Source organism: Tenrec ecaudatus, chromosome 12 (genome assembly GCF_050624435.1).
Source record: "Tenrec ecaudatus isolate mTenEca1 chromosome 12, mTenEca1.hap1, whole genome shotgun sequence".
Lineage (NCBI taxonomy): Eukaryota > Metazoa > Chordata > Mammalia > Afrosoricida > Tenrecidae > Tenrec > Tenrec ecaudatus.
Window position 1 is genome coordinate 107223866 of NC_134541.1, and position 26408 is coordinate 107250273.

Consider the following 26408-nt stretch of genomic DNA (forward strand, 5'->3'; position numbering starts at 1 on the left):
GACTAGCCACCATTCAGCCCTGGCCTCACCTGCGCTGCCTCATCCTAGACCACCTGGGCCCTGCACACCTCATGTCTCATCCTCAGACTGGAAGTCACCTCTCTGGCCCCAGCACCTCGTCCCCAGAAGCCTGGCTGCCTTCTGGCTCTGGACCCCTCAGTGGCCTCTCAATCCCGGAGCCACTCTTGGGAATTGCCCTAACCTCTGCTTTCTCTGGGAACAGCTGCTTCTCCTTGGCTGCCTGTTAGCATGTGGAGCCTGGGGGTGGGGGTAGGTGGGTATTGTGCATGGCCCTGGGCAGGCCCTAGGCCTCACACACATCCTGCCTACTGACCTGGGCCGGTCCCAGTCTGAGCTGGCTTTGCCTGTGCCTTCAGCGCCTAAATGCCACCATATCTTGCCTGCTGTCCCAGTTCTGGTCCAGGGCCTCAGAGGCCTGCCCCCTACCAGGAGCAGCTGACTGGAGCAGCAGCACCAGCCTCAGGGCTCTGAGACCAGCTGCTCCTGCTCTCCAGGCTTGAAGCCAGGCCAAAGGGGTAGCCCAGAGCTGAGAACCCACAGGCAGGGGCCTGCACACACCAGGATATCCTCAGTGATTAAAGTTTTCTAAGCTGGCCACCTCGTGTGCTGTTCACTCGTGGTGCTGGCTGGGAAAGGGCAGGGGACGGGAGAATGGGCAAGGCGAGAAGCTTTGTTTTACACTGGTATTGTCTAACCCGGCTTGTGCAGAGAAATAACCAGAAGGAAGAGAGAGATGTGGAAAATATTAAAGGAGCCTTGCTGGTGGGATGTTTAATCGCTATGCTATTGAAAAGGCAGGCAGTTATAACCCATCACCTACAGCTCAGGAGAAAACCAAGGATAGGCCGTCTGCTCCCATGAAAGATGCACACCCTTGGAAAAGGGTCACAATAGGGAACTGGTGAGGGGGACAGGGAATCGCAGAGAAAAGGTAACATTGGAGCAAAGACTGGAAGGGCATGTGGACCTTACAGGAGCCTGGGAAAGAACCCCCTGGGCAAAAGGAACCTGGGATAAAATGCATTTTGTGGCTCCCCTATTTTCTGATTGTAACAATCTGGTCTTTTACTCTTTATTCTTAGAAGGGATTGTATGATTATTTTATATAGTTTTAGCTCCAATTCTTTGAGGAAATCACGGGACGAAATTGCCCCCACGTTGAATCCACGCCTTCTGCTGCTCCCAGAGCCCAGGGAGTCTGTGCTGAGGCAGGCTCCGCCCCCTCCCCGTGACGTCACTGAAACGCGCCTCCCCTCGGAGGCCGGCAAGGCGCGCATGCCCGGTGCGGCCCCGCGCACGCGCCTTTCTTGCCTCCGCCGGCCTTTGACCCGCCGGCCGCCCTTGAGTTGGGGCCGCCGGGCCACGGAAGTCGGAGGCCGCCCCCGGTGGCAGAGCGGCCGCCATGGTGAGGCCCCAGTCCGCGGGAGGGAGGCCGTTTCGGAGCTGGGCGGAGGGACGGCGGGACCACGGGTCCCCTGCGCCGCGGGGGAAGCGGGGCAGGGGCACATCTTGCGTTCGATGTCGGGCCGGCCGCGCCGCGTCGCCCATTGGGCCGGGCGGAGGAAGGTGCCGGGCGTGCAGGCCGGTCGGGTTTGCCTGGCAGGAGAGTCCCCGGGAGAAGGGCGCGCCGACGTGGGCCAGCCTCCGGGAAGCAGCCGCGGACACCCACGAGGTGGGGCTGGAGGTGGCCGTGAGCACTTTGTTGCGCACTAGGTCTCCCCGACGACCCCCGGAAAGTTGATGCGCGAGGGGTCCCGAGAATTTCCCAAGGGAGTGGCAGAACTGAGACTCGAACCAGACCCCGTGTCACTTTCAGTTGAGCATTTGTACCACGCCATTGGCGCCCAGAGTCGCCCATGGGACAGCGCCAGGAGCGCCTTCAAAACAGGAAGTCTCAGGGCAGATAGTTATGTACACCCTCAAATCCACAGCTATAGAGCTGATTTTGTCTCATATTGCCATCGAGTTGATGCAGACTGAGCGGCCTCCTGCGAGTTTCCGAGACTGTAACGGTTTACCGGAGTTGAAAGCTGTCTTTCGCCCGTGTTGCTGTTGGTGGTTTCGAACTGCCAACCATGCGGATCACAGCCTGATGCATACCAGAATAGATCCTTGTACCTTTCCAAAACTGTCGATCTCTTGAGCAGCTTGACTGCCCCATCTTTCTCCTGAGAAGGTGCCAGTGGTCAGTAGCCCAACAAGCCACGGCACCAGCTGGGCTGCTTTATGTACTTGGCGTACTCGCTGCCATCGAGCCCAATTTTGACTCAGCCGGTAGGACAGAGTAGAACTGGCCTCTAGGTTTCCAAGGCTGTGGCTACCGCAATAGAAATCCTGTTAGCTGGTGGTTTTGAATTGCTAACCTTGCAGTTAGCAGTCCAGTGCATAACACACTATGCTACCAGGGTGCCTTCTATGTTTATACAAACAGATACATGTATTTCTAGGTATCTTGCCAACTGAGTTTGGCCTTGCTGTTTTGGGGTGTCGCTACTTTGTAGACTGCCCCATAACTAACAATAATGGGGAAGTACTATAGTCATTAACACTACAGCTTGCAAGTGCTGGCTAGTGCCTCCCCTAGAGGCCCTCGTTTATTTCCTACTGAGCAAACCAATTTCTGTATAATTGAGTTCTACTCATGGAAACCTATGTGTGTGTTCCTCTGTATTGCCAATGACAAATTTCGGAGAGTAGATTGTCAGGCCTCAGGCCTTTCTTGCAAGACAACTTTGGATGGACCCAAACCTTCTGCCTTTTGGTTAGCAGCCATCATCTTGCCTCTTATGGCTACTCCACCTATATAAATAGAACCGTGCAGCCAATGTATTACTCACAGTTTGCACCGCCCAGGGGATTCGCTACAGATGAGCCTGAGAGCAAGAGGGCCTAATGAACTCATCTAGGGTCACACAGCTCACAGGCTTCAGGCCAGTTTTCAGCCCAGCTCTGCCTGGGTTCTGATAGGGCATTTTCCCCATCCAATTGTTACGGCCACTTGCTAAGGGTGATCTACCCTAAAAGGCAAGAGAGAGTCCCTGAACTAGTAGAACAGCTTGTTGGGGGAAGAAAGACTGAGCAGGGAGGGCCCCAGCACTGCCTAGAAGTGTTTGCAAGGGGCTGACTGACTCAGTGAGTGAGCCCTGCAGGAGGAGTACCTGGAGGACATTGAAGGTGGAGGGGCTGGCTGTGAAGGGAGGCGGAGCTGATGGAGGAGAGGTGATGTGGCTGCCCTGTGAGTGAGTGTGTTGGGAAGGCAGGGTGTGGGGGGGCACTGCAGGCAGCCACTGGAAATAGGCTGGGGGCCACTTGAGAGTTGGGCTTGCCCCCGTGGTCCCCTGCTGGAGCCTAGGCTGCCCAGGCAGCTCCCAAAAGGGAGCCAGCTTAGCTTTTCCCTGGGCTTGCAGTAGCATCACCCGTGCTGCATTGGTTGGGAGCCTGCAGGGGGAGCTAGGGAACCACCTACGATCATAACTTGGCACGTAGTGGCGCCACTGTGGGCAAAAGTAAACAGGTTATTGCAGGGCTTTTGTGAGAGGGAAGATTGTCAGGGAAGGGTTGGCTGATCCCTAGTGGAGAGGGGGGTGGGCCAAGCAGAGAGTCACTGGGGTTGCTGCAGGCCTATGGGGCTCCCTGCCACACTGCAGGCTTAAGCGGCCTTCTGCCCCTGCTCCTGTAGCACGATGGAGGAGATGGGAGCCAGGGCTTCCTCATTTCTCTCCACCTGTGGCCCAGCTCCAGGCAGCCTGGCCCTTGGCTCTGATCACGTGAAGGGGTCAGCAACAGCTGAGCTTTCCTCGAAGTCAGAAAATGCAAGCCCCTTCCAGTCATCACTTCACTGGTGGCCCACAACCCTTCTTCCCTGACCTGACCCCCAGCATTCCCGCTCACTTCAAGACTCAGCTGGAAGAAACCCCATATCTTTCTGGTGGCCTCTGGTCACTGCTCAGTGAGATTCAGCTGCCTGGGTCTAGACCACCTTGCTGCCAAGCGGAGGGCTAGGGTGTGTCCTGTGTACCATTGGACTCCCAGTGTTGGGCAGAGAGAGCTTGGGAGAGTCACTCAGCATGTGTATGAACAAACAAGGAGTGAGTGGGTGGGTGAACAAAAGGACTGGCCCTTCCAGACCCACCCAATGGTGCCTGACAGGCCCTCAGAATCTACCGGACGGTGACTGGTGACAGCTCCAGTTTGACTCATGGAACTGCGGAGAGTTGGAATCGACGGAACAGTGGCTAGTTGGGTTTATATGGGGCCTGTTCTTTGGGTCTTTATGTTTTTGTTTCAGTTCCCTCCTGGGGGCTTTGAGCTCTTTGAAGGATGGGCAGTAGCTTTGCACTCAGCCCACGCTTAGTAACTGTACTGGAGGAAATGGCCACAGAGCTCTAGGGTTGAACCTCCCCAGCAGCACTTTGGGAGACCCGTCTGCTCTGTCTCGGCTGCAGGGAAGAAAACTCCCTGAGGCAGCTCAGTCTGTTGTGGAGTCCCCAAACAATGCCAGTGGAACCCCAGGGCTTGCATGGTCTGGGTGGTATTAGAAGGGACTGTGAAATAAAGTTTGACTAGCAGGTTTGAGAGGTGGGCAGCATGTGCCTCAGCGCAGGCCTACAGAGCCCCTTAGTGATTTCTATCCCTTGTGGGCCACTTTGTCTCAGCTCCTCTCCTAGACTTAAGGAGGGTCTTGGCTGCCTCTGGCAGTCCCACTAAGACCTCCCTTTAGCCTGCCTGTGTCCGTTGAACATCCTGAAGACTCAAAGCAATCTGCTGGGGAGGGTAGTGGCCGAGTCTGTAGAAACCTGCTCACCAGCTCACCTCTGCCTGCAGGCCAAGTACCTGGCCCAGATCATCGTAATGAGCGTGCAGGTGGTGGGCAGAGCCTTTGCTCGGGCCCTGCGGCAGGAGTTTGCAGGTGAGCATGGGCCAGGGGTGCATGAGGCTGGGCAGTGGGAGATGCAGGGGGTCCTTCTGTGGCTGAGGCTCTCGGGCGCTTTCCCTGCTGTGAGGGAGGTGCTGGCTTTGGGAAACCCCCACACCAACAAGAGGTTCTTCCTTATCCCACCCAGTTGAAAAAAGCACCCAGGACAGGACTGGGGGCCCTGATGGCACTGAGCACCTAAAGGGTTTGTTCATGCCCACCCAGAGGCAGTGGACAATCTGCTTCCCAAAGATCCCAGCCTTGCAAGCCCCATGTCACCAGGAATCCACTCTGCAGCTATTAACAGCAGGGCAGTTCCCGGCAAACTGACCCCTGAATGGCTATTTTGTAAGTAACGTTTTATTGGAATACAGCCACGCCCATCTTTCTACTTTGTCTAGTAGTCTGCTTTATTTGTCAGACCCAGCTGGTTTGGTCCTCAGAATCTAAACTAATTGCTTGCTGGCTCTTTCCAGAAAAGGGCCCTCGAGGAGACGTGGTCTCCCAGGCAGCCTGCTATCCCAGTCGAGCTGGTGGCACCTTCCTCTGTCCAACGCCCTCTCTGGTTTGGACCCCAGAGCAGACCAAAGCTTCCAGATTTCCTGTGCCTGGGCAAGGAGAGGGTCAGGGTAACCTCTGGTCTCACTGGGGGGGCTGATAACAGAATTCCACTCACTGCAGTGCCCCACCCCCCCAAAACTACTACAGCCAGAATGAGCTGCCCAAGTAGAAGGCCTGGGGGAGTGCCAGCCCCAGGGCCACTGAGGGCTGAACATGTGCCAATGTTCATACAGCCAGCCGGGCAGCTGCTGATGCCCGGGGCCGGGCCGGCCACCAGTCAGCAGCTGCCTCCAACCTATCGGGCCTCAGCCTGCAGGAAGCCCAGCAGATCCTCAACGTTGCCAAGCTGAGCCCTGAGGACATCCAAAAGGTGAGGCCTGAGTTCCAGGGTGTGATGACTGACCGACCCCACCACCACCACCCCTCCAAGGGTCAAGCCTTCTGAGGTCTCCTTTGCTGCCTTCCAGCAACTTCCCCCTGCCTCTAACCAGTCACCTCTCCTTTCCAGAATTATGAACATTTGTTCAAGGTAAACGACAAATCGGTGGGTGGCTCCTTCTACCTGCAGTCCAAGGTGAGGGCCAGCATGGCAACTCAGAGCCTGGCATGTCCCAAACGTTGGGGGAGGGGGAACTGATAACACTCCCTGTGCCTTGACAGTGGTAGGAAACCTGCCTAGGCTAAGACATGTCCCCCACCTATCCACCAGGTGGTCCGTGCAAAGGAGCGCCTTGACGAGGAGCTCAAGATCCAGGCCCAGGAGGACAAAGAGAAAGAACAGGCATCCAGGACGTGACCTCTGCCCCCCCCCCTAATTTATAGCCCACTAATAAATGCCCTTTTCGGGTCTCTGTGCCTGTGCCCCTGCTCTGCCTGCCAGCCCTGGGGAGCTGGATGTGAATCTGGCATCTGGGTATTCTGTGGCAGAGTGTTGTCTGCAGCTGGGGAAACAAGGGGCTCCCCAAAGCTGAGCAGGGTGGCCAGGCTTGTCTGGTGTGCCATGTGTGAATGGTGATGTAGGCAACCAGACAGACATCCGCCTCTGCAACGGGCTTTATTGTCTCTTGATAAACTTCCTCTCACCTGGAGGAGTACATTGTTCTAGTCATTAGCTTTTCTTTTTCTCTCTTTAAACTCTATGCTAACAGCCACTGAGCCAGGAGGAACGTAAGCTACGATAGAAAGGCACTTAGAACCTGTTAAATACTGCTCTCCTGGGTATATCCCCACAGTCTGGCAAAACCAACATGGAGCCTGGTCTACCACCAACCACGTGCTGCCCACCCGCCCCATTCATGGGGCCCAAAGAAGGGAGGCCAGCTCCCTTAGGGACCGGCAGGCCTGGTGATGCTGGCAGAGGCTGGGGTCCTTGGCTGATCAGGGTGACCCCTCTGGGACAGAAGGGCAGTCTGTAAAGATTAGGCCGCAGAGCAGCTGGGAAGGTGTGGGTACTGGTAACGGCTGGTGAGGGGGCAGGTTCTAGGGTTGGGAGGCAAGGAGCCAGAGCTGCCATGTGCTCTATTTCAGGGGTGGTCAGCAACAGGCCTGGTGGGAGCTTGGCATGGCCTTGAGGCACAGGGCTCACCTTATTACTATGTCAGGCCCTTGAATTAGTCAAGGCTGGGGAGCTGAGGGAGGCCATGGGCAAAATAGCCCCCTGCGAGGGCTTCTTCTAACCCCCCGTGTTCCCCTGCACTGTATCCCCAGCCTTGGGTATTTCAGCCAGCTGCCTACCCATAGCTGATGAATGAGCTCAGGCAGAAAACACTGGCCACTGCCACCCATCTGAGCCCTCTGCCCTGACCTCCCCGGCTATCCAGACCCACTTCCCATGCCCCCAGGTTCTGTCCCACTCCACCCCACCCCCACAGACCAGGAGGCTCAGAGGCGCGGGTGACAGGTACCCTGCAGGCCAAGTCGTCATTGTCCAGTCTTCGGCAGTGCCAACCATGTCCATGAGAAAATGGACTGGGGTTTCAGGCAGAGCGGGCCTCCCTTCTTGGGGGTAGGGGAGGAGGCACCTTGTCATGGGGAGAGTAGGAACAGGTGGTTTCTGTCTGTCTGGCCCTCCTTTGGGAGGGTGGGTCGAGGGAGAAAGGGGGTCCCAGAGCCCCAGAAACAGGGATGTCTGAAGTGGGCAAGGCCTCTTTCTTGGGGCTCTTGGTCTCAGCTCTTGGGGTAGAGTGGGTATCACCCTGACCCCACTTTTCTGGGGTTGCCAGCTGAAAAAGGCATTGAGGCTGAAGGTTGGGTGGAGTGAGGGCAGGAGGACCAGAAGTGGGTACCACCTCAGCACCCAAGAGCCCAGCTGTGTTGGATAGCTGGTCCAGTGCCCCTTTAGGAGCTGGCAGCAACCTAGCACCATCCTGCACCAGCCAGTCTGGGCCTGCGCCCTCAGGCAGGAGGACATTATTGCTATTTCGCAGAAGAGTTTCTGTTCGTCAGGGTGGGCCTGGAGCTATGTGCTCAGTTCACCACGGCCGGCTTGAGCAGCACAGAACCCGGCGGGATGACCACCCAGCCGGGAGTCAGTGCCTCCGGGCTGCTGGCTGCAGAGCTGACTCCGGTGGACAGGTCCAGCACAGCCCCAGGCAGCAGGGACGGCCCATCAGGGCTGGGCCGGGAGCGGCCACCTTCAGTCCTCTCAAAGGGTGTCTTACGGCCTTCCAAGCCCAGGGCTCTGGCTGGCCCTGAGACCCGCCCCTTCTCCCCTTCTGCCTTGCTGCCTGCAGAGCCAGCAAGGAGGGAAACCACTGGCAGGCCCAGTCCAGCAGCCCCAAAAGGTGAGGGCAGCAGTGGATTCTTGGCGAGGTTGAGAGGCAGGACTGGGCCTGGCAGTCCAGGCCCCAGACCTGCTGTGCCCCCGCCCCCCCCACCATTGCCACAAGCCAGTGAGCTGAGGTCGAGGGGGCCGGGGGGCAGGGGCAGGGGCAGGGCAGGTAGGCCAGGGCCTCCAAAGAGGGCAGCGGGGTTAGGGATGATGATCTGGGCCCCGCTGACATAGGGGCTGGCGTCGGGTCCGGGCAGTGGGGGCTTGGGGGGCGGGCGCAGTGGCAGGAGCTCTTGCTGCTCGTGGGACACAAAGTGGCCATGGGCCTTGATGTGCTTGCGCAGTGAGCTGGGGTCAGTATAGCGCTTGTGGCAGCCAGGCATCTTGCAGTAGTAGGGCTTGTCCACGTAGTGGGTGCGCGTGTGCTTGAAGCGGTCGCTGGAGTTGGAGTAGCGCTTGTTGCAGCCCTCATAAGGACAGACGTACGGTTTCTCACCTGTGAGCAGGGCAAGGGCATCAGGGCTCCTCTCCCCTCCCTCCCACAGCTCCCCCAAACCACAAGCTGCCCCAGTAGCTGCATGCATCCCAACATGACCCTTGGAGTTGAGAATGGTCATGCCACCAGGACTCTGGCTGCCCTCTGATTTGGGCCTGCTGCACCGACCATTCACGGAGCTGTGCAGGCAGACGAACTGCAAAGACCTTGATTTTCATAACCAGTTGTCACCAAGTTCACACAGCCTCCTGGTAGCCCCCATGTGTACATGAGCTGCTTGCAAAGTACACTGAGCTGCTTGCAAAGTACACTGAGCTGCTTGCAAAGGTTTGTCAATCCCGTGACCTTTCTGACAGCAATCACCAGGCTTTCTGACAGCACCATTCTCACCTTCTGAGGAGTTCTCTCTTTTTAAGACTGAAAATGCCTGCCTCTCAAAGATGCTGGTTGAATAAAACATCACGATGAGCTCCTCCTCTATTTCTTTCTACTCGGGTGTGGCAATTAGAAGAACAGCAAGACAGACTTGGCTTGGTGTTCTGTTACGCTCTGCCAGAGAGCTGTGAGGGCTCAGGGAGGGCCAGGCTGATGACACACAGCCCATGCCCTTAGGAGGCGCGGACTAGGCAGAGCACCAACAGACAAGGATGGGCTGTGAGCTGGAGGGCTCGGGTTCACCCCCTCAAAGCAAATGGCATCCCAGCAAACAGACAAGTCTATGGTGCCCCCCCCCCCAATTCCAACGTCCCAGGGAGTTCTCCCACCTGTGTGTGAGCGGTTGTGGATCTTGAGGTTCTCCAGGCGGGAGAAGCTCTTGTTGCAGGTGGGGCAGCGGTGGGGCTTCTCATTGGTGTGCGTGCGGATATGGATCAGCATCTTGTACCTGCTCCAAGTGGGGTATGGCAGGAGGGCCGTCAGCTCGCTGGCTGCCAGGCCTTGCCCCCTTTCCTGGCCTCCCCCCCAACCCACACCGGCCTCCCTCACCTGGCATTGAAGCCCCGACCGTGGCGGGCACAGCCCTCCCAGTGGCAGCAGTACCCAGCATCCTTTTCGGGCTTGACATGGTAGTCATTGACATGGTCCACCAGGTCTTGCAAGAGTTCGAATAGCTGGTTGCACTGTGTGATGGGGAGGATTTGAACTTGGGATGCCACCTGCCCCTCCCCCCTCTCCCTCCCTCCTGACCCACTCACCTTGGCCCAGCGGCACACTAGCTGCTTGGGGAGGGGCAGTTCAGGTGAGAGGCACTTGTCCTTGGTGGGAGTGAGGAAGGAGGAGGTGGGCAGGTGCAGTGCACCCCCAGAGCCCAGGGGCAGGAAGAACTGGAATGAGCTGGGCACACCATCCAGGTAACGCAGCGGCTGAAAGTCCTGGAGTAAAAGGGTGCGGGACAGGCTGCTCAGTGCTCTGCTACCCTATCACTCCCGCTCTCCAGCCCCTCACTCCTTCCTTACCTGGGTGCTGGGCACTGAAGGCAGGTCCCCATTGCCCTGGCGCTCAGGGGACAGTGAGCTGCTGCCATTGGGAGAGTCCAGTCCAGATGGAGGGGACAAGCTGAGGTCCACCAGAGGGGCAGCTGAGAAGCGGCTGTCCACCTTCTCGGGAAACTTGGGGTTCAGCAAAAAGCCTGGAGGAGAGGTAGTGACCCTGGATGCAGACACCCTCCACATCCTCAAAGCTCACACGAGCTTCCAAGTGTCAGGTCAGCCTGAACTGCTGACAAATGTGACAGGCCCAGCTCTTGGGAGCTGCTTCTGAGTCCCCTGAGCTTCCTACATCCCCTCCTGGAGTCTCACTGCTACCAAGTCAATTCTGACACAGCCACCCTGTAGGATGGAGTAGAACTGCCCCACTGGGTTCCAGAAACCAAGTTTTTACAGCTGCAGACCAACCCCCCTTTCTGCTGCAGAGCATCTGGTGGGTTTGAGCCTACCTGTGAGCAGCCCCACCAGGCCCTCTAAGTTACCCCAGAGTGATCTGTTTCAATCTTAACCGCAAGCAAGTGTCTTCCTCCCACGATGCCAAGCTGTCGGGAGAACAACGGGAAACGCTGAAGAGGCCTGACATGATGGGTGCAGTACCTGAGGGCGGGGAGCCTGGGGAGCCAGGCGTGGGACTGCCGTCTACCAGGCCAAGCTCCCTGTGTAGGGTGCGGTGGCGGACTACCCCCAGCGTCCTCTCCCGCTTCTCTCTTGCCGCCCGGAGCTTGGTGATGCTCAGCTTCAGATCAAGCGGCTCGTCCAAGGAGTGCATGGTCGTGGGAGGGCGGGGTTGGGAGCAAGCACGGGGGCACCAGGCAGCTCTTCAGACCAGAACCTGGAGGGGAAGCAGAAGCTGCACTGTGACACTGTGGCTCCAGCCTTCTCTTCGAAGCCGGGGCAATGAGAGCCTCGAGTCCAGCCCTAACCTGCAGGTGAATGATAGAATGTGGGTCTGTAGCACTTCTAAGAGTCTTCTCTGAGCTCGTGGTCTGCATTTGTCCCTGAAAATGAGCTCTAGAAAAGCTGTCTCTGGACATAGAGCTAGGAAGCGGCAGGTTCAAGGCCAGCTCTTCTTCCAGCACTGGCCAGGCAGGCTCAGCAGTTATACCTGCTCCAGAAGGAAACGGTGCCCCGTTGGAAGCCAGGCCACCTAAGTCAGGCAGAGGAGCAAAGCATGTCCAAGAGACCCAATTCTCACTTGGCTGCCCCCTCCCTCCCCCTCCCCAGCAGCTGTGACTCTTCCTGAGGATCAGGGCCTCCACGAAGGGTCTGAGGAGAGCCAGGCAGGTGGGCCCACTTCCCAGGGGAGGCCTAGAGGGGGCTGCCAACAGGACCAAGAGTTCCGACTGCCACCAGGGGGCAGCTAGAGGCTGTGGCTGGACCTGACCAGCAGGGGGGTGGAGGTAATCAGCTCTGGTGGTTTTAGAAGAATCCTGCTTTTCTGCCCTTGTATCTGTCTGGTTTTGCCCCTCCCCACCCCCCGGGTGTGCGCATGTGGAGGGCAACTCCTTGTCCCCTGGCTCTCCTCCTAGCCAGTCCCTAGAGCAAAATTGACCAGCTCCAGCTTGCACCATCCTTTGCCCCAGACACGTTCCACCTCAGCCAAATCCCTCCCAGAACAGTCCTCTCCCTCACATAGGACCCTTTGCTCTAGCTATACACCCCCAGATCCCACCCCCCTTGGCCATGTAGAGAGCATCCCCATCCCTATAAATGTATCCATGTTGAGGCTGGGAGTCCCCAGGCCTGACCCATCTATTGGAATTTGCCATCTGCAGTCCTCAGACTCCCACCCTCCCCTCTCCTGAAACCCCAGGCCTAGGCCAACAGGTGAGGGATGGACCTGCCTTCCTCTTCATCCATGTGGACAAGGAGCTGCCCTGCCCCTGACACCACCCCCTTTCAGCTCTGTCTGTCTGGCTGTCCCTCCACCTGTTTATTTTTAGAAGTTGACCCACCTCCCGAAAGCTCCTCTGTGCTGGGAGCCTGCAAAGGGGAGGAAGGAAGTAAATATTTATGCTGATTAAGAATTCAGGAGCCAGGAAGGGCTGGTGGCCTGGTCCTCCTCGGCTGGCCCAGGGCCACGGTCCTCCCCACAGCCTCCACCCCCAACCCAGCCTTGACCTTCCAGAGAAGGGGACCCCAGGGTCTGGAAGGTTTGAAAAGTAAAGATTTCTAGGGTCCTGTGACACATGGGAAATTGCACAGGGGCCATACCTTGGCACTACCCCACCTCCAACTCCGGCCCAAGGGGGCGGTGCTTGGAAGAGTGGGCGGGGTCGTGGGTGACCTTGTTCTGCTTAAGACGAGAGTTAGAGAGGACCCCAGAATGGGCCTGTCTCCCAGGGTGGGGCCGTGGCACCGTGCCCAAGGCTGGCAGAGGGCACTTATTCCCCAGGGAGCCCACCCCCACTTCCTGCCAGGGAAGCAGAGTCCAGCAGGAGGCCCGGCCTCCCCCTCCTGGGAAATGAGGAAGGAGCCGTCCCCAAAGCCCAGCACTCCCACCCCAGGGGGGGAAGACCTTCCGTGACCCCATTCCTGCTTTAACCTTGGCCGACCTCAAAGTGTCGCCTTCCACCCCTCACCCCACCTCTCCCACCGCTGGCCGGCCACAGCCGGTTTTGGGCTCCTGGTTCAGCCCTTTGTTCCTGGTTTGGGTGGAGGGGGCAGGCGAGAGCCAGGTCCCTGCACGCCTGGAGACCTTGGCTAGCTTTTACAAGGCTGGAGAGGGGGCGGGGCCCAGTCTGGAACCTTGAGGGCGGGGCGTACGGGATGCCTCCACCAGCCAGGGTGTCACCTCCAGTAGCGCCCCAATCAATAGGCTTAACAGACACCCCGTGTCCTGGTTTAGTAAAGGAGGGATGCTCAGGTGAAATATGCCCCCTCTCATACCCTCTGCAGCCCGCAGACAGCTTCTTAACCTAGGCTGCCCACGTCCCCCGGGGCTGGCATCCTCTGAACCCTGCTGCCTGCCTCCGTTTCCCTGATCGCTCAGTGGCATCGACCCACTAGCCCTCTACTGGGTGAGTAGCCAGAAGATCACACACCCAGGACCCCCGCTGTCTGCAGCGTCGGGGCACGGGGGCAAGCTGGAGACGCTGAACGCGACGCCCTCCGCCCCCCTCCGCCCAGATGACCACCCTCCCGCCCGGCTTCTCCAGCTGCAAAAGGAACTAATTAGCGAGGAGGGCGCGGGAGGAAGCGGCGGCAGTGAGGGAGGAAGCGCGCGGGGGCGGCCAGGGGGGACCACCAGGGCGGCGGGGGTGGGGGTAGCACCCCGCCCCTGGGGGGGTGGGGTCACCCGGCGGGTGGGCTGGCCCCTCCGGGCCGGGCCCTCGGCCCCGCACGCCCCTCAGCCGGCCAAAGGGAGACAATGGCTGCTATTGTGCGAGCCCGCCGGACGCCCAGCAGACGGCCCTCAGCTGCAGCGCCCCTGCTCCTGGCCCTGTCCCCGCCCCGGGGCCAGGTAGGGGCGAGGGACCCTCCTTACCCCACCTCCTGGGAAGGGGCGGACGGAGAGCGGGGCGGGGCTAGCTTTTCGCCTTGGCACTAACTGGAGGGCAACCACCAGGGTCACCTGGCGGGAACCGGAAGAAGGGGCTCCCACTTCTGAAAAATAAGGGGGTGGTCTTCATCCTCTGCCCTTCCCACGTGCCAGGCAACTTAAGGTATGAATGCAAGTCCCCCTCTCCCACCCGTGGTGAATCCGAAACCCAGACAAGATAGCGACTGATAGTGATGGAGAGCAGAGCTGGCCCACAGAGTGACAAGTCTGAACGCTTTCGGGAGCAGACAGCCACCGCTTTCTCCCGCGGAGGCCTGAACTTCAGACCTGTCATTCAGCAGCTGAGTCCTTAACCCCGTGCCATCAGTCCTGCTGTAGTGAGCACACGCTGACAACTGTCCTGGGGCCCGCAATGGGGTGAGCACCCAAACCTACCAGGCCCTCACTGGAAGATGTGGCAGCTTGCTTCCCTCCATAAGGACGTACAGCCTTGGAAACCCTCCGTCCTACGAGTCAGAGCAACTGGAGGGCAGTGGTTGGGGCTGTCAAATAGGAACTTTGTTGTACAAATAGGAACACTGAAGCTTGAGGTCATGCTGTTAATGGCAGCAGAGGGGCTGGAATCTGGCCTCAGGGTAAAGCCCCCTCCCCGTTCTGAAAGAGCAGCTGGCTAAGGCACACCCACTGAGCCCTACTGGGGTTTCCTGGGAGAGGACCGAGCCCTTTGGGTTGGTTCCACCCACCACTTGTAGCCTGGAGTCTGGGGAGTGGCCAATACACCCTTCATTCCCATGTGCGGTCCTCAAACCACTGCTCTGAGTTGTGGTCCATCTGGCGTAGGACCCGGCCACAGGGGCCAAGACACAATTCCCAAATGTCCAAGTGCCTTCCTGGTATCAGACAGAAAGTGCAAGGGACCCCTGCAAGGCCTCTCTCTTAGACCCTGTGTGCTCTGGTAATTGGCATTACAGAGGGGGTACACCCCAGGGAGCTGTGGGTAGATTGGCCAGCGGGCCCCTGACAGTCTGACACCGTGCTAGCACTTGTGGAGGCAGGTGCTGTTCCATCCCCATTTCACAGCTGTGAACACTGAGGCGCTATTGAGGGACTTGTCCAAGGTCCTGAGGCTTGTCTGTGGCCAGGTTCCAGCCAGTGATCCAGCCCAGAACCACGCCTGTGCCATAGGCCTGGGGAGGGGCAGGCAAATGGGACTTTCAGGGGCACTGGAGCCTAGGATGGCAGCAGCAGGCAGTGGGTGGGCGCTGGGAAGGCCTGCCAGAGGCTTGGAGAGCTGAAGGCAAATATGCTGCCAAAGCAAACGCCCCAAAGCCATGCATTCCAGAGAACTGGACTGCCACGCCCAGCTGAGCCAAAAGCTCCACCCTCCCTCTCTGAGCCCAGCTTTAGGGCTGGGGGGTGAGGGGGGAAATAAGGGGCTGGGCTAAGACCTGGGGGCTGGGGTGGGGTGGGCAGGGGGAAAGGCTTTGTCTCCATAGGTCCTGGCTTCCTGATCAGGCCCCCAAACCCGCATCAGCTCTCCTGGGACCCTGCCTGGCTGTACTGCCCACGTGACCTGGGTCGAGTCACCCTCCCCCTGGAGCCTCCAAATCCCTTTTAAAATGGGGTCGGTGTCCATCGTAAGTGAACCCCTGTTGGATTTGGGGAGAGCCACAATGACATTCTGTACACCCATTCAGGATTTACAGTTTCCAGTAATCAAAAGCCCCCATGGCAGAAACATGGGCAGGGAGGGCAATCCAGCAGGGACTCCAGCCTCTCCACAGGACCCACAGCCTGTCTGATTTTGTGCTCACTCCGGGACTTCACCCACCCTGCCTGCCCATTTTGAGACCCCAGACCTGACCCACGTTCCAGAGCCCAGGTCCAACGGAGGTACAGCTAGTTCTAAAAGGAGTGGGCCAGGGGTTTCCAGGAGACTGCCAGCCTGACAAGGTTTTCCTGAGATGGTGGAGCTTTCCCCTTCCCTGCAAACTTCTCACAGAGCCGGGGGGTGGGGGCGGAGGGGGCTGCAGGTTAAGTGCTGTCAGTGCTGGGCTGCTAACCTCCAGGTCAGTTACATTCACTGGGGAGAGAGATGAGACTATGGACTCCCGTGGGGATCCATATCCTCAGAAACCCAGGGGAGCAGTTCTGCTCTGTCCTATTAGGTCACTAGGAGTCAGGACCTATGACTCCATGGAGCGGGAGGGAATGGTTAGGTGGGTACTGTTTGGCAGAAAATTGGGACCAAGAGAATGCGTTCACTTCCAGACCTGAAGGGGGGCTGAGAGCCAGAGTCTCGGGGGTTCCACCAGTCTCTCTCCAACCAGAGATTCTGGTCTCTGCTCCACAGACCTGCAGACCTACTCCTCCCCACCCTGAGACAAGTACACAGCCAGCCTCAAACCCCACCCCACAGGCCAGTGCAAGTTCAAGTATGAGTGTGAACGGACTCAGGAGGCCCCTGGAACACCTCTGAAGGTGTGTCAGGAGCCACCTATGGTGTGATACCTCGGTGCCAGCCCTGGGTTGCTCCTGGCGGGGGTGGTGGTGTGTGTGCCTCAGATGGGGCCCCTCATCTTCCTGAGCCTACAATTTATGGGCTTCCCAGCTCACCGACTTGGCTTGGGCCTTGGGCTGGCACCTGGCACACTGAGAAAGAGCCAGCAACAGGGTAGCCCAGAGGTCTGCTGGCCCAGCCTTGGACTGAGGTGCCCCCACACAGAAACTGGGGCCTGCCAAGGTCACCTAGATAGTCAGAGGCACAGCTGATGCAGGGAGGCAGGACAGCTGGCTCCCTACCCCCTCAGGATCCCCAGGGTCCCTTTGCCTCGACTTCTTTCCCAAGGGCTAGCAGGACAACCCATGTTTGGAGAGCCCCTCACACCTGGGTGTGTGCCCATCCAGCTACAGGGCCAGCCTGGCACCAGGCTCCGCCTCGGCCCGATGGCTCCAGCCCTGATATGGCCCCCACCCCCTGCTGCCTGCCTGCCCGCAGCCACCTTTGCACAACTATGTCTGGTATTTTCCTGTCTGCCCAGCTTGGGGGGCGGGGGGGGGGAATACGTGGGGCTGTGAGCACTGCCTGCACCTGGGCCTCAGCCAGATAGGCGTGAGCAAAGCAGCGCCCCCCCAACCCGTGCCCGCCCACCTACCCGGACTGGGAGGGGAGGGAAGGGCTGAGCCCAAATTTGGCAGCCCAAATCCCTGGGAGGGGCCAGCACTGCACTGACAAGGAGGGGAGCCAGATGGGGACACACACCCAGCAGGGCCAAGCAACAGGGCCACCCATGGGTGGACAGGCAGGCCTGGGCACTCTGCCAGAGGCACTCTCTCTGGGGCCAGCGAAGATATGGTTCCTTGCCCCACAGTATGGGCCCACAGGACCCACACACAGGCTCATGCATTTATGTCATACCTGGGCCCAAACATACAGGCCCAGTAGCACCAGGACCCAGGACAGAGGGGTTCTCTGCTTGGGGGTAGGATGGGGCAGCCCACTGCACAAAGGGCAGGGAGCACAGGGCATCCCAAATACAGCCACTGACCCGGGCACAGGCACCTGGCCCAGTGTGACCAGCACTTGCCAGCGTGGAGGGTGGGGGGCAGGGGTGGGGGGGAGCTCTGGACTTTGGCCTTCCTTCAGCACTCCAGATCCAATCACTCATTTATTTATTCCAAGGCCAGGCCCTCCCCCACCCTCCACCCTGTGAATGGGACAGACCCCAGCCCTCCAGGAAGCCTCGATCACTGTGGGAGAAGCTGGGTGAGAGAGAGGGGTGTGCTGTGTGTTAGGGAGCAGACAAAACGGGGTGGTAGCAGCTCCAAAAATAAAAAGCCTCCCAGTGATTTCTATGCCCCCATTTCCCAGATGGGGAAGTCACAGAGTTTGTGAAGTGACAAGCCAGGAGTCACCTCACCCATCAGACTCCAACCCTGGGTGGGTCCAAATGGTTAATGTGTGCAGTTGCTCCCTGAGAGGCTGGAGCTTTGAGTGCACGCAGAAGCACTCTTCAAGACAGACTTGAACTGCTTCTGAACATCCAGCTGCTGAAAAATGAGCTGCCCAAGTGGCAGAATGGATTATGCATTAGCCTACTAACAACATGGTCGGTAGTTCAAATCTATCAGCCCCTCCGCGAAAGAAAGATGAGGTTTTCTGCTCCCATAGATTTACAGCCTCAGAACCCCTACAGGACAGATCTACTGCGTCCTACGGGTCATTTTGAGTCAGAATCAGTGTTTTGTTATATACAGAACACAATACAACTCCAACACACATGGGGTCATTTTGAGTCACAAGTAGACTTGACAGCAACTAGTTTTACCAGGTCAGCACAGTCCTGGAGACGTAGCCCCACCTGCTGCACTGAGAAACTGCCTGACCTTCAGTAGAGGGAGACAGAGGCCCGAGAGGGTGGCTAGGCCAGGGCCTGGAGGACACAGGGGCACTATGGAGTGCTCTACACAGAGGAGAGTCCTGTGCTTTCTGTCCCAGGCTCTGCCCTTCAGCACCTCCTCCTCAGGACCCCTGGTGCTCACCCCTCCAGCTGCCAGCTCCCTGGCCCTCCAATAAGCCTTCCCTGACTCACACTCTTCAGGCCTCAGCTTCTTTCAGCTGCAACCAGCTGTTCTTCCAGATGCCAGGCTGAGAACTTCTGGCTCAGGCCCACATTGTGGACGGCAGGACCCCCCAGCACAACAGTGGCCCCATGCTGCTGCTACAATTGCCCTGAGCCTATGAATGCATGACAAATGCTGCCAACGTGTGAGCACACCCAGGCTGCTCAGCCCAATGCACAAGCGTGTGGCCCTGGGCAGCTTCAGCCCGGCATGTGGCACCTCTTAGCAGTAGAGGGGACTTGCAGCAGGCAGAGGTGTCTTTGGACACAGACAGGGCCTAAGGCTACTTGGAGAGAGAAGCCCTCAATGAGTGTCCCTTTCCAGAGCTCCACGCTCTCCACCAGAGAAGCTGCCACACTAGGGCTGGGTGACAAAGCTAGGTCAGAAAGGAAGGCACCTCCCTGCCCCTGTCCCTGTCCTGAGACTCTGCAGGCCTCAGCTTCCCCATCAGTGAAAGGGGAGGCTAGCCTAGAGTGGGACTGGCTAGGACCATCACCTCTCCCCCCAACCCCACCCCTGTTGTGCACCTTCCCTTCTACTTTTCCCCAGCAGCTGGTACCGAATGGACTAGAACATGCACATGAACTCATGCACTGTACCCACCACCCCAGAGGGAGGGACAAGCGGGTATGGAGGAGCTTGAGGCCCAGAGGGAAGCGACTGGCCCAAAGTCACAGTGAAAGCTGGGCTTGTCCCCCGACACACACTTGGAGGAGGTGGCTGCCAGCCATGTCCTGGTCAGGAGGGATGGCATGGCCTGTGGGGCCTGGCTCCCCCACTAGGTTTGGCCCTGTCAGATCCCTACAGTCTGTCTGTCAGGGCCTGCTCCAAGCCTTGTGGCCCAGGATCCATGGGGCCAAGCAGAGTCACCACTAGGGGTGTGTCAGTGGTTACAGACGAAGATCTAGAGGAGGAGAGGCTGACAGGCAGCAGCCACGGGGAGCTGGGCAGGGGTGGGGAGGACAGGGCAGGGAGGTATATCCCAGCTGGGCCAGCACCCAGCCTGGATGTGTTGGGGTCTGCAGAGGGTCAAGGGGAGCCCAGGGAAGGCAGCTCAGGCAGGCTGGGACCTGCCAGACAATCCAGTGGATGGTGGGGGGAGGGAGGGGCCATATCCTCTGGACACATCTGCCCCAATGTCTTACTACTGCAGTGGGGGGAGGATGGAGCTTGGGGGGCAGGAATGGACAGTCCTCAGTCCCTCCCTAAACCCGAGGGAACATGGACCATGCTTCTGGCGCCTCCAGCCCCCCAGAGTCCAAGTGGGGGCACAGGCATCGTGCTCATTGTGCAGGTGGCGGCAGGCGCCGAGGCTTGCTGGACCCGGAGCGGCTTTCCCAGAGAGGCTCCCAGAGAGGACAGGAGGCACCATCAGCTGGCGGTCTCCTGGGGCCTCCACCAACCTCCCCCCAGCCCTTGGCTGTAACTAGAGTAGGGGGCTGGGGCCGAGTCCTCTCCCAGGCAGCCATCTGCCAAGGAGGCGGCGCACAGTGCATGTGCAGACACATGTCACAGACTCACTCGCACACTGGCCCCTCCCTATGGCCGGTCCTACCTGGGAGGCCTCGGAGACAAAGAGCAGGAGAAAGCCCAAGCTAGGGCCCCAACCAGAGGCAGGGCCCTAGAGGATTCTCAGCCCCCTTGCCTACTGCCCACCAGGGGCAGATGGAACACAGGGAAGTCCCCTCCCTAAATGGTCCTACCTTGGTGCCTCCCACCCCAGTCTACTCTGGTCATCCAGAACCTTTCCTCCCATTTGGGGTGGGGCACAGGAGGGCAGAGCTCACTACCCCAGGGATATCTTGAGCCAGGACCCCCATGTCTCTCTAGCCTGGAGGTTGCTGAGAGGGGCACTCAGCCAGGCCTCAGAGAGGTCCTTTACTGCACCCCAGGGACCTGAGTGGGAGGCTGCAAAAAGGCTTGTCCCTCAGCTTAGGAGGGTCCCTGAGCCCCTGAAAGAAATAGGGGGCAGGGCTGGGACCAGGGCCCACCAGGCCTCAGCCCCCTGCAGGCCTCCCCTCCCCCAGCCAGAAGGCTGAAGCTGTGGGGGATGGGCAGCCAGTTCCAGGGAGGGACTGTGGCTTGGGGCCGAGGCCCACTGCAGTCTAGAGTCCAGGGTCCCAGGCTAGGCAGCTGGCCACTAAGCCCTCCAGCCACAGCCAGCCCAGGACCCAGACGCAAGTCCCCACAGGCCCTTTTCCATCTAGAGCCTCAGTTTCCTCATTTGTCAAATGGGAATGGTTATATAGGGCTTTCTTCATAAGGTCACCTTAGCAGTCCCAGGTGACGGGGCCTGGGGGGTGGTGGCCCGGGAGAAGAGAATGTCCGCACGGTTGACTGGGCCTCTGGTAGACATATGTGTTGACTCACTTTTTTCACCCCCTGGCCCACCTCACTGCCCCACCTACCTGGAGGCCTCAGACTGCCTTGCCCATTCTTGGAGAGCCAGTGGGGGCTCCAAGTACTAAGGGAGGCTCAGGAGAGTAGCCGGAGGCTGCTCCAATCTGAGCCTCCGCTGGCATAAGCCAAGACCACCAAACCCACTGCCACTGAGTCCAGTGCAACTCACAGGACTCTTGGGTTTCTGAAACCAAACCCTTATGGAAACAGAGCCTCATTTTTCTCCCTTAAGAAGCCAGTGGGTTTGAAAGGCTGACCTTACAGTTAGCAACCCAATGCTTATCCTATAGCGCTGCCAGGGTTCTTAAAAAATATAAGCAAACACACTCAAATTCACTGCCATCTAGTTGATGCTGACTCATAGTGACCCTATAGGGCAAGGTAGAGTTTCTGAGACTGTACCTTTTTTGTGGAAGTAGAAAGCCTCATCTTTTTCCCTAAGAGGGGATGATGGTTTCGAACCATAGACCTTGCAGTTAGCAATCCAAAGTGTAACCTATTAAGACACCAGGGCTCCTTGGGTCCTTGCAAATGCTCCCCCAGCCCCCTCTCCCACACACAGAAAACGTCTTTCCTTATTCCCAGGGTCAACGCAGTGATCCAGATGGTGGCTAGTCAGCTAACACTTGTGATGCAGTTAAAACTGTCATCATCGCTCCCTAAGCGCACCTGAATTCAGATTCATTAGCATGATGCTGAGGCAGCCACCAGACACCCCTAGAGCAGATATGTCCCCAGAGCCCTGCCAGGCCTGTGGTCCCCACGCCCAGGCCTGGCAGTGTGCCAAGGCAGGCCAGTCACCACCCCATCTGGCCTGCCTTAGGAGAGGTGGACACACAGGAACGCAGTCCCAGCCCATCTTTGCACAGCACTGCAGACGAAGATGGAGAGTTAGATAGCTCTGATTGACCCAAGCTCCCCTCCCCAGGCGAGGGAGGGTCCTTAACTGCCCAGTTTACTGCTCGGCCAGCCTGCTTGCCATCTCTAAGAAAAGAGCTTATCTGGGTGAAGAGAAGCTAGCCCAGCACTTTCCAGGGGCACCTCTTTGGCCACAGGCATCTGTTGTGAAAAATAAAATGCCAAGAATAATCCTGCAGAAAGAAAAGGGGTCCAAGGAGCTCTTTCCCCATAGCCATGGGTTTGAAAAAGGCCAGAGTGGGGCTCTCAGGTCTTGGGTTCCAATCTTGACTGGACCAACAACTCCCAAGGGTCCTTGGCCTACAATCCTCCCGTTTGAGGCCTCAGAACTTTACGCACCCCCCCTCTGGAATCTGAATGTCCCCCCTGGGTGAGTGGCCTCCCCTGGGGTCCACTGCCTCAGGCAGTGCCCCCTTGGCAAACCTTGCCTCTGGGCTCCCTTGAGGGTAGGACACCAGCTCCAGAAATGCCAGCTTCCCTTCTCGCTCTACCCTACATACCTCAACTACAAGCGCCCACCCCAACACAGCTCCTCCAGCAACAGCTGTCACCTCCCCACCTCACTGTGGGATCACCCCAAAGTCTGCCTGGAAAAATGGTAAATTCGGATTCAGGGCGAGTCCTCCGGAAATGCACATGGGAAAATCCTAGGCAAAACACATTTCTCCTGCCCTGGGCAGCAGCTCAGACCCTCTGAGGATTAGGTGGCCAGAAGCCACTCCCATGGCCTAGGGCCACGGCCCTGTGGTAGGGAGGAGTCTCTTAGAGAGAGAGGGTCCAGGCCAGCTCCAGACCCAGAGCAAGGGCCCTTCGACCTTTGTCTCCTGAGAGCTGCTGGGCCCTGCACTGCTGGCCCAGGCAGGGGAAGAAATCAAAGTCCCTGTGGCCACCACTCTGCAGCTGGGCTTTTTAGAAGCAACAAAAGCTTGGGGGGCGGGGGGAGGACACAGTTCCCATGATTGTTTCAAGTGAGGATTTTGGATCTTCAGTGACATTTGCTGATTCCTAACTGGCTCCACCCACGGAAAATGGAGAGTTAGCATTTGGTTGGACTTACCCCCACCTCCCCTCCTCCGCCCCCACCCCTCCAGTCCCCTAGTCCTCTCAACAAGCTCCTCTGGTCTGACCCCTTGGGTTTACAGATGTGGAAGCTGACACCCCGAAAGGGGAGGGTTCTGGCCCATAGACTCCTGGTGGTAGGGCCAAGATTCAAACCCAGGTCATCAAGGCGACCCCTGCCCAGTGGATTTGCCCACTCATCCTCCAGGTTGTAGTTCAGCTCTGGCAAATCCCCCCAATCTACTGCCCCCCAAAGTATGGGTGCCTGGAAATGGGGTGACTTACTGTCTGGCTTTTTAGGGCACCCCCTCCCATCAGTGAGAGGGGGACTGGCAGGTGTCCCTGTGTAGAGAAGCCAGGAGCAGGCACAGGGCCCCTGAGTGAGGGGAGGCTGGGGGGACAGGGTCACTAAGGGGACGAAAGGCCCAGCTGGAGGGATTTAACACTGAAGGTCAAAGGTCACAGACGGGGAAGGGTGGGCAGGCATGGGGGGGTCAGGGGGTCAGCGCTAATGGCAGCTCCGGAAAGGAGGGGGAGAGAAATGGGCTAAGGAAAACAGGGCTACTTCCAAAGGGTCCCCCACCCCCTGAAAAAAAATAGTTCAACCAGTGCCCCAGCCCCCTGGCACAGCTTCTTACTTGGCTGGTTGGCTGCAAACAGAGCCAGGCTGAGCTGGGGGGGCGGGTTGTGAAATGAACTGGGCTGGAGCTCAGCAGGGGTGCTGAGGGAAGGACCCCCCAGGTGCAGCCCCTCCCCCAGAGCAGGGCAGGGCCAGCTGGGAGGCCCAGGCTGGCCCAGGGGATAAGGGAGGGGGCGGGTTGGAGAGTGAAGCTTAGAGGTCACCCAGGGAGGGATGTGAAGGCTAGGCTGGAACAGCTGTGGCACCGTGGCACCAGGAGCTGGGCTGGGAAGGTGGGCAGGGTGGCGGACTGAGCCTGAGGGTGAGGAAGGCCCCTGAGCGTGGGCTGTCTCCCACCTCTGGGCAGTTCTCCCCAGCTGCCCGCTAAGCCCCGCCCCCCTCCAGGATGCCAGGACCAGACGTGTGGGACCCCACTACCCAGGGTCAGCCTCCTAAGACCAAGGCCCAGTCCCAGGCCCAGCCAGAAAACCACGAGAGCCCAGGCTTTGGCTGGATCCCGCTAGACTGGCTGCCCCCGACGGTGTAGAGGGCTCCCTTCAGAGCCAAGATCCTGACCGTGATGGCTAGGGGCCCAGGGCTCCTCCCAGCATCCCTTCCCGCTTCCCAGGCCCCAGGGCAGGGCAACCATCACTGCCCAGCCACCCGCTGGCCGGCTGGGCAGGCCCTCCAGGATAGGAGGCACACTGCCCTGCTGTGGCCTGAGTACCCGGCTGGTCAGGGCGGCGTGCCAAGGCCTCCAGGTGCCAGCCTGGACTCCAGCCCATCCCAGGGGGCCAGCGGGGAAAAGGCTCAGGCAGGCATCGCCCTCCCTCGGGATGCACCTGCCTCCGCCCCCTCCCCCAGGCTCGTCTGATACCCTAGGCCTCTCCTACCCAGCCGGTGGGGCTGAACAAGTGCTGGCCGCAGTCCTGACGGCTGCGCCCCTAGAAGGCGGGGGCTTGCCAGGGCAGCAGGGGAGACTTTCCGGGACGAGGGAGGAGGCACCTTCCTCCAAACAACCCCGTGGCCGCAGAGACGACCGTGGGGAGGGGGAGCTGAGCGGCAGCTCGGGACAACTTCGTGCCCAGCCTCCTGGTACCCTCCAGCGAGCGGAGGACCCCCGCACCCCAAAGCGCATCCCAACGGCGGCCGCCCAACTTCCCCGCCGAAGTTTGCACCCGCCCCGGGCCCGGCTGCGGCTCCGGTCCGGCCTCCGGACGGAGGGAGGGAAGCGGGGAGGAGAAAGGCGGAGAGCCGGAGGGCCGGGGCTCAGGAGCAGGCGAGGGAGGGAGCACGCCAGGCAGAGAGCGAGCAGCCAGCCAGCGACGCGGGGCCTCGGCGAGGGCTCACAATGGCCCGGGGCGCGGCGCGGACGCGGACGGGCGACCCTCCAGCCTGCAGCCCCACCCCCGGCCCCACAGCGCTAAGCCTGGGGGCTTCCTACCTCGGCGGCGGTGTCGGCTCCGGGCTCCGGCGGTCTAGGGGCAGCGGGGACACAGCAGGGGAGGGGCTGGGGCGGGCGGGGGCCGGGGCGCGAGGCTCACGGGGCGCAGGCTCCCCTGGCACGGCCGCCCGGCGCCCGGCCGCTCCGCCACATCTGCAGCTCGGGCTGGGAAGGTGGCCGCGGCGGCCCGGCCGTGCGGGGATGTCTTAGGAGGGAGGGAGCAGCGAGGAGGGAGGTGGCGGGGGAGGGACCGGCGGCCGCGGAGGAGGGCGAGGAGGAGGGGCGCGGGGGGCGCCCTCCCTTGCTCACTAGCTCGCTCCCTCCCAGCAAACCCCTCTTGCCGCCGCGGCCCCAGGCCCGGGGCGCCAGCTGCCAGGCGGGGCGTGCGCGTCGGGGAAGGGGGCGGCCCGGAGCCGGCGCGGAGCCGGGGGAGGGGTGCAGGGGAGGGCAGTGCGGCCGCGGGGAGCGGGCCCCGGAGGGAGGGGGCGCCGAGCTGCGCGTCCTCCTCGGCCCCATCCTAGCCCCCCGAGGCTCCGCCCCCAGCCCCAGGGCAGAGCTAGGGACCCGGCCTAGGGGGGGGCGGGGGGGAAGAGGGGGGCGGGGGATGCCCCGCCCTCGGGGAAGCCCGGGAAGCGGGGAGGACGCGCTCACCCGGAGGAAAAGCCCCGCTGGCTGGAAAGATGGAGGAGGTCACCGCGCCGAAGGGGCGGGGGCCCCCTCGCGTCCCTCCCGCGGGGTCACCTTGGCCAGGGCCCCCCGCGGCCCCGGGCGGTGAAAACGGCTGCCGGAATGCCTCTGCACTGCCCTGATTTCCCCGCCCAGCCCTGTTCCGGGAACGTGCGGGCAGAGGCCTCCGCTGTGGTTACGGACTGTGCACAGCAAGTTCGAGACCTGCCTTAGTCTCCCAGCGCCACTTCGGCCTCGCCTCGGCCTCAGTTTCCTTAACCATAAGGACAAGACCTGGCCTTTACCAACCCGTGCTGCCGCTCGGTCCTTATCTAGAGCCCAGCAGCGGGCCAAGCGTGTTCCCCACCCAGTCTGTCTGCGCCAGCGAGCAGTGAGGCAGCCCTGGATCCAGACCAGTTGCACTCTGCGTCCTGCTGTGGAACCACCGACCCGCATTCTAGACTGTGTTTTGTTTGGGCCGATCCGGAGGGCCCTCCCCGCCCCCCCCAGCCATCTTGGTGCTGCCTTGCTGTTGTGTAGCGCACTGTGCTTTCAAACAACCCTGCGGGCTTGGCCAACCCCGCTGCCTCACAGTTGGCCTGGAAGAGCCCAGGAAGGACCACGGCAGGTTTTAGAATCAGCATCGCCAGGTGCCTAACTCCAGCTGGGGCGCCCCCCCTTCTCTCCCCGCCCCCCCCCATCCCCGCCTTCGGCTGAGTATTTGAAGCCAAAGGTGCCTGGTCCTGATGGCCCAGCACATACTAGGTGCTCTTGCCCATTGCGTGAATGAACACATTGTAGGTGTTGTGTGTTGAACAAGTGGGAACACAGAAGGTGCTCATACACAGCGAATGGCCACATGACTGATGGAGCTTAGTGAGTTAGGGGACTGATTTGCCCTGACCCAAGGCCTTGAAGGTAGTGATTTTG

General features: G+C 59.8%; 3 protein-coding genes across 7 annotated transcripts in view; 2 read left to right on the forward strand and 1 right to left on the reverse strand.

Moving 5' to 3' along the window:
- Positions 1-4934, forward strand: part of CORO7 (coronin 7) — a 63377-nt gene extending 58443 nt beyond the window's left edge. The window contains exons 28-29 of the mRNA XM_075564343.1: positions 1-1426; positions 4846-4934. Coding sequence (XP_075420458.1) covers positions 1-6 — 6 coding nt within the window. The 3' untranslated portion in view covers positions 7-1426; positions 4846-4934. The remainder of the gene's footprint in view (positions 1427-4845) is intronic.
- On the forward strand, positions 1309-6601 carry PAM16 (presequence translocase associated motor 16). Its single transcript, XM_075564350.1, has 5 exons — positions 1309-1426; positions 4846-4930; positions 5731-5867; positions 6006-6071; positions 6207-6601. Exons 1-5 carry the CDS (start codon positions 1424-1426, stop codon positions 6291-6293), a joined length of 378 nt encoding a protein of 125 aa, XP_075420465.1. The 5' UTR covers positions 1309-1423; the 3' UTR covers positions 6294-6601.
- Positions 5731-25312, reverse strand: GLIS2 (GLIS family zinc finger 2). 5 transcript variants are annotated; one of them, XM_075564345.1, is made up of 8 exons: positions 24813-25308; positions 12203-12230; positions 10845-11079; positions 10218-10390; positions 9957-10133; positions 9748-9881; positions 9528-9649; positions 5731-8763 (listed from the first exon to the last, which is right to left on the reverse strand). In XM_075564345.1, the coding sequence occupies exons 3-8, from the start codon at positions 11014-11016 to the stop codon at positions 7964-7966; spliced, it is 1578 nt and encodes a 525-aa protein (XP_075420460.1). In that variant the 5' UTR covers positions 11017-11079; positions 12203-12230; positions 24813-25308; the 3' UTR covers positions 5731-7963. The 5 variants fall into 5 exon arrangements, with proteins under 5 accessions (XP_075420460.1, XP_075420463.1, XP_075420464.1 ...); XM_075564348.1 differs by lacking the exon at positions 12203-12230 and having other exon boundaries at positions 9748-9872; positions 24813-25312; XM_075564349.1 differs by lacking the exon at positions 12203-12230 and having other exon boundaries at positions 9528-9646; positions 9748-9872; positions 24813-25309.
- Positions 25313-26408: the final 1096 nt, after the last annotated feature.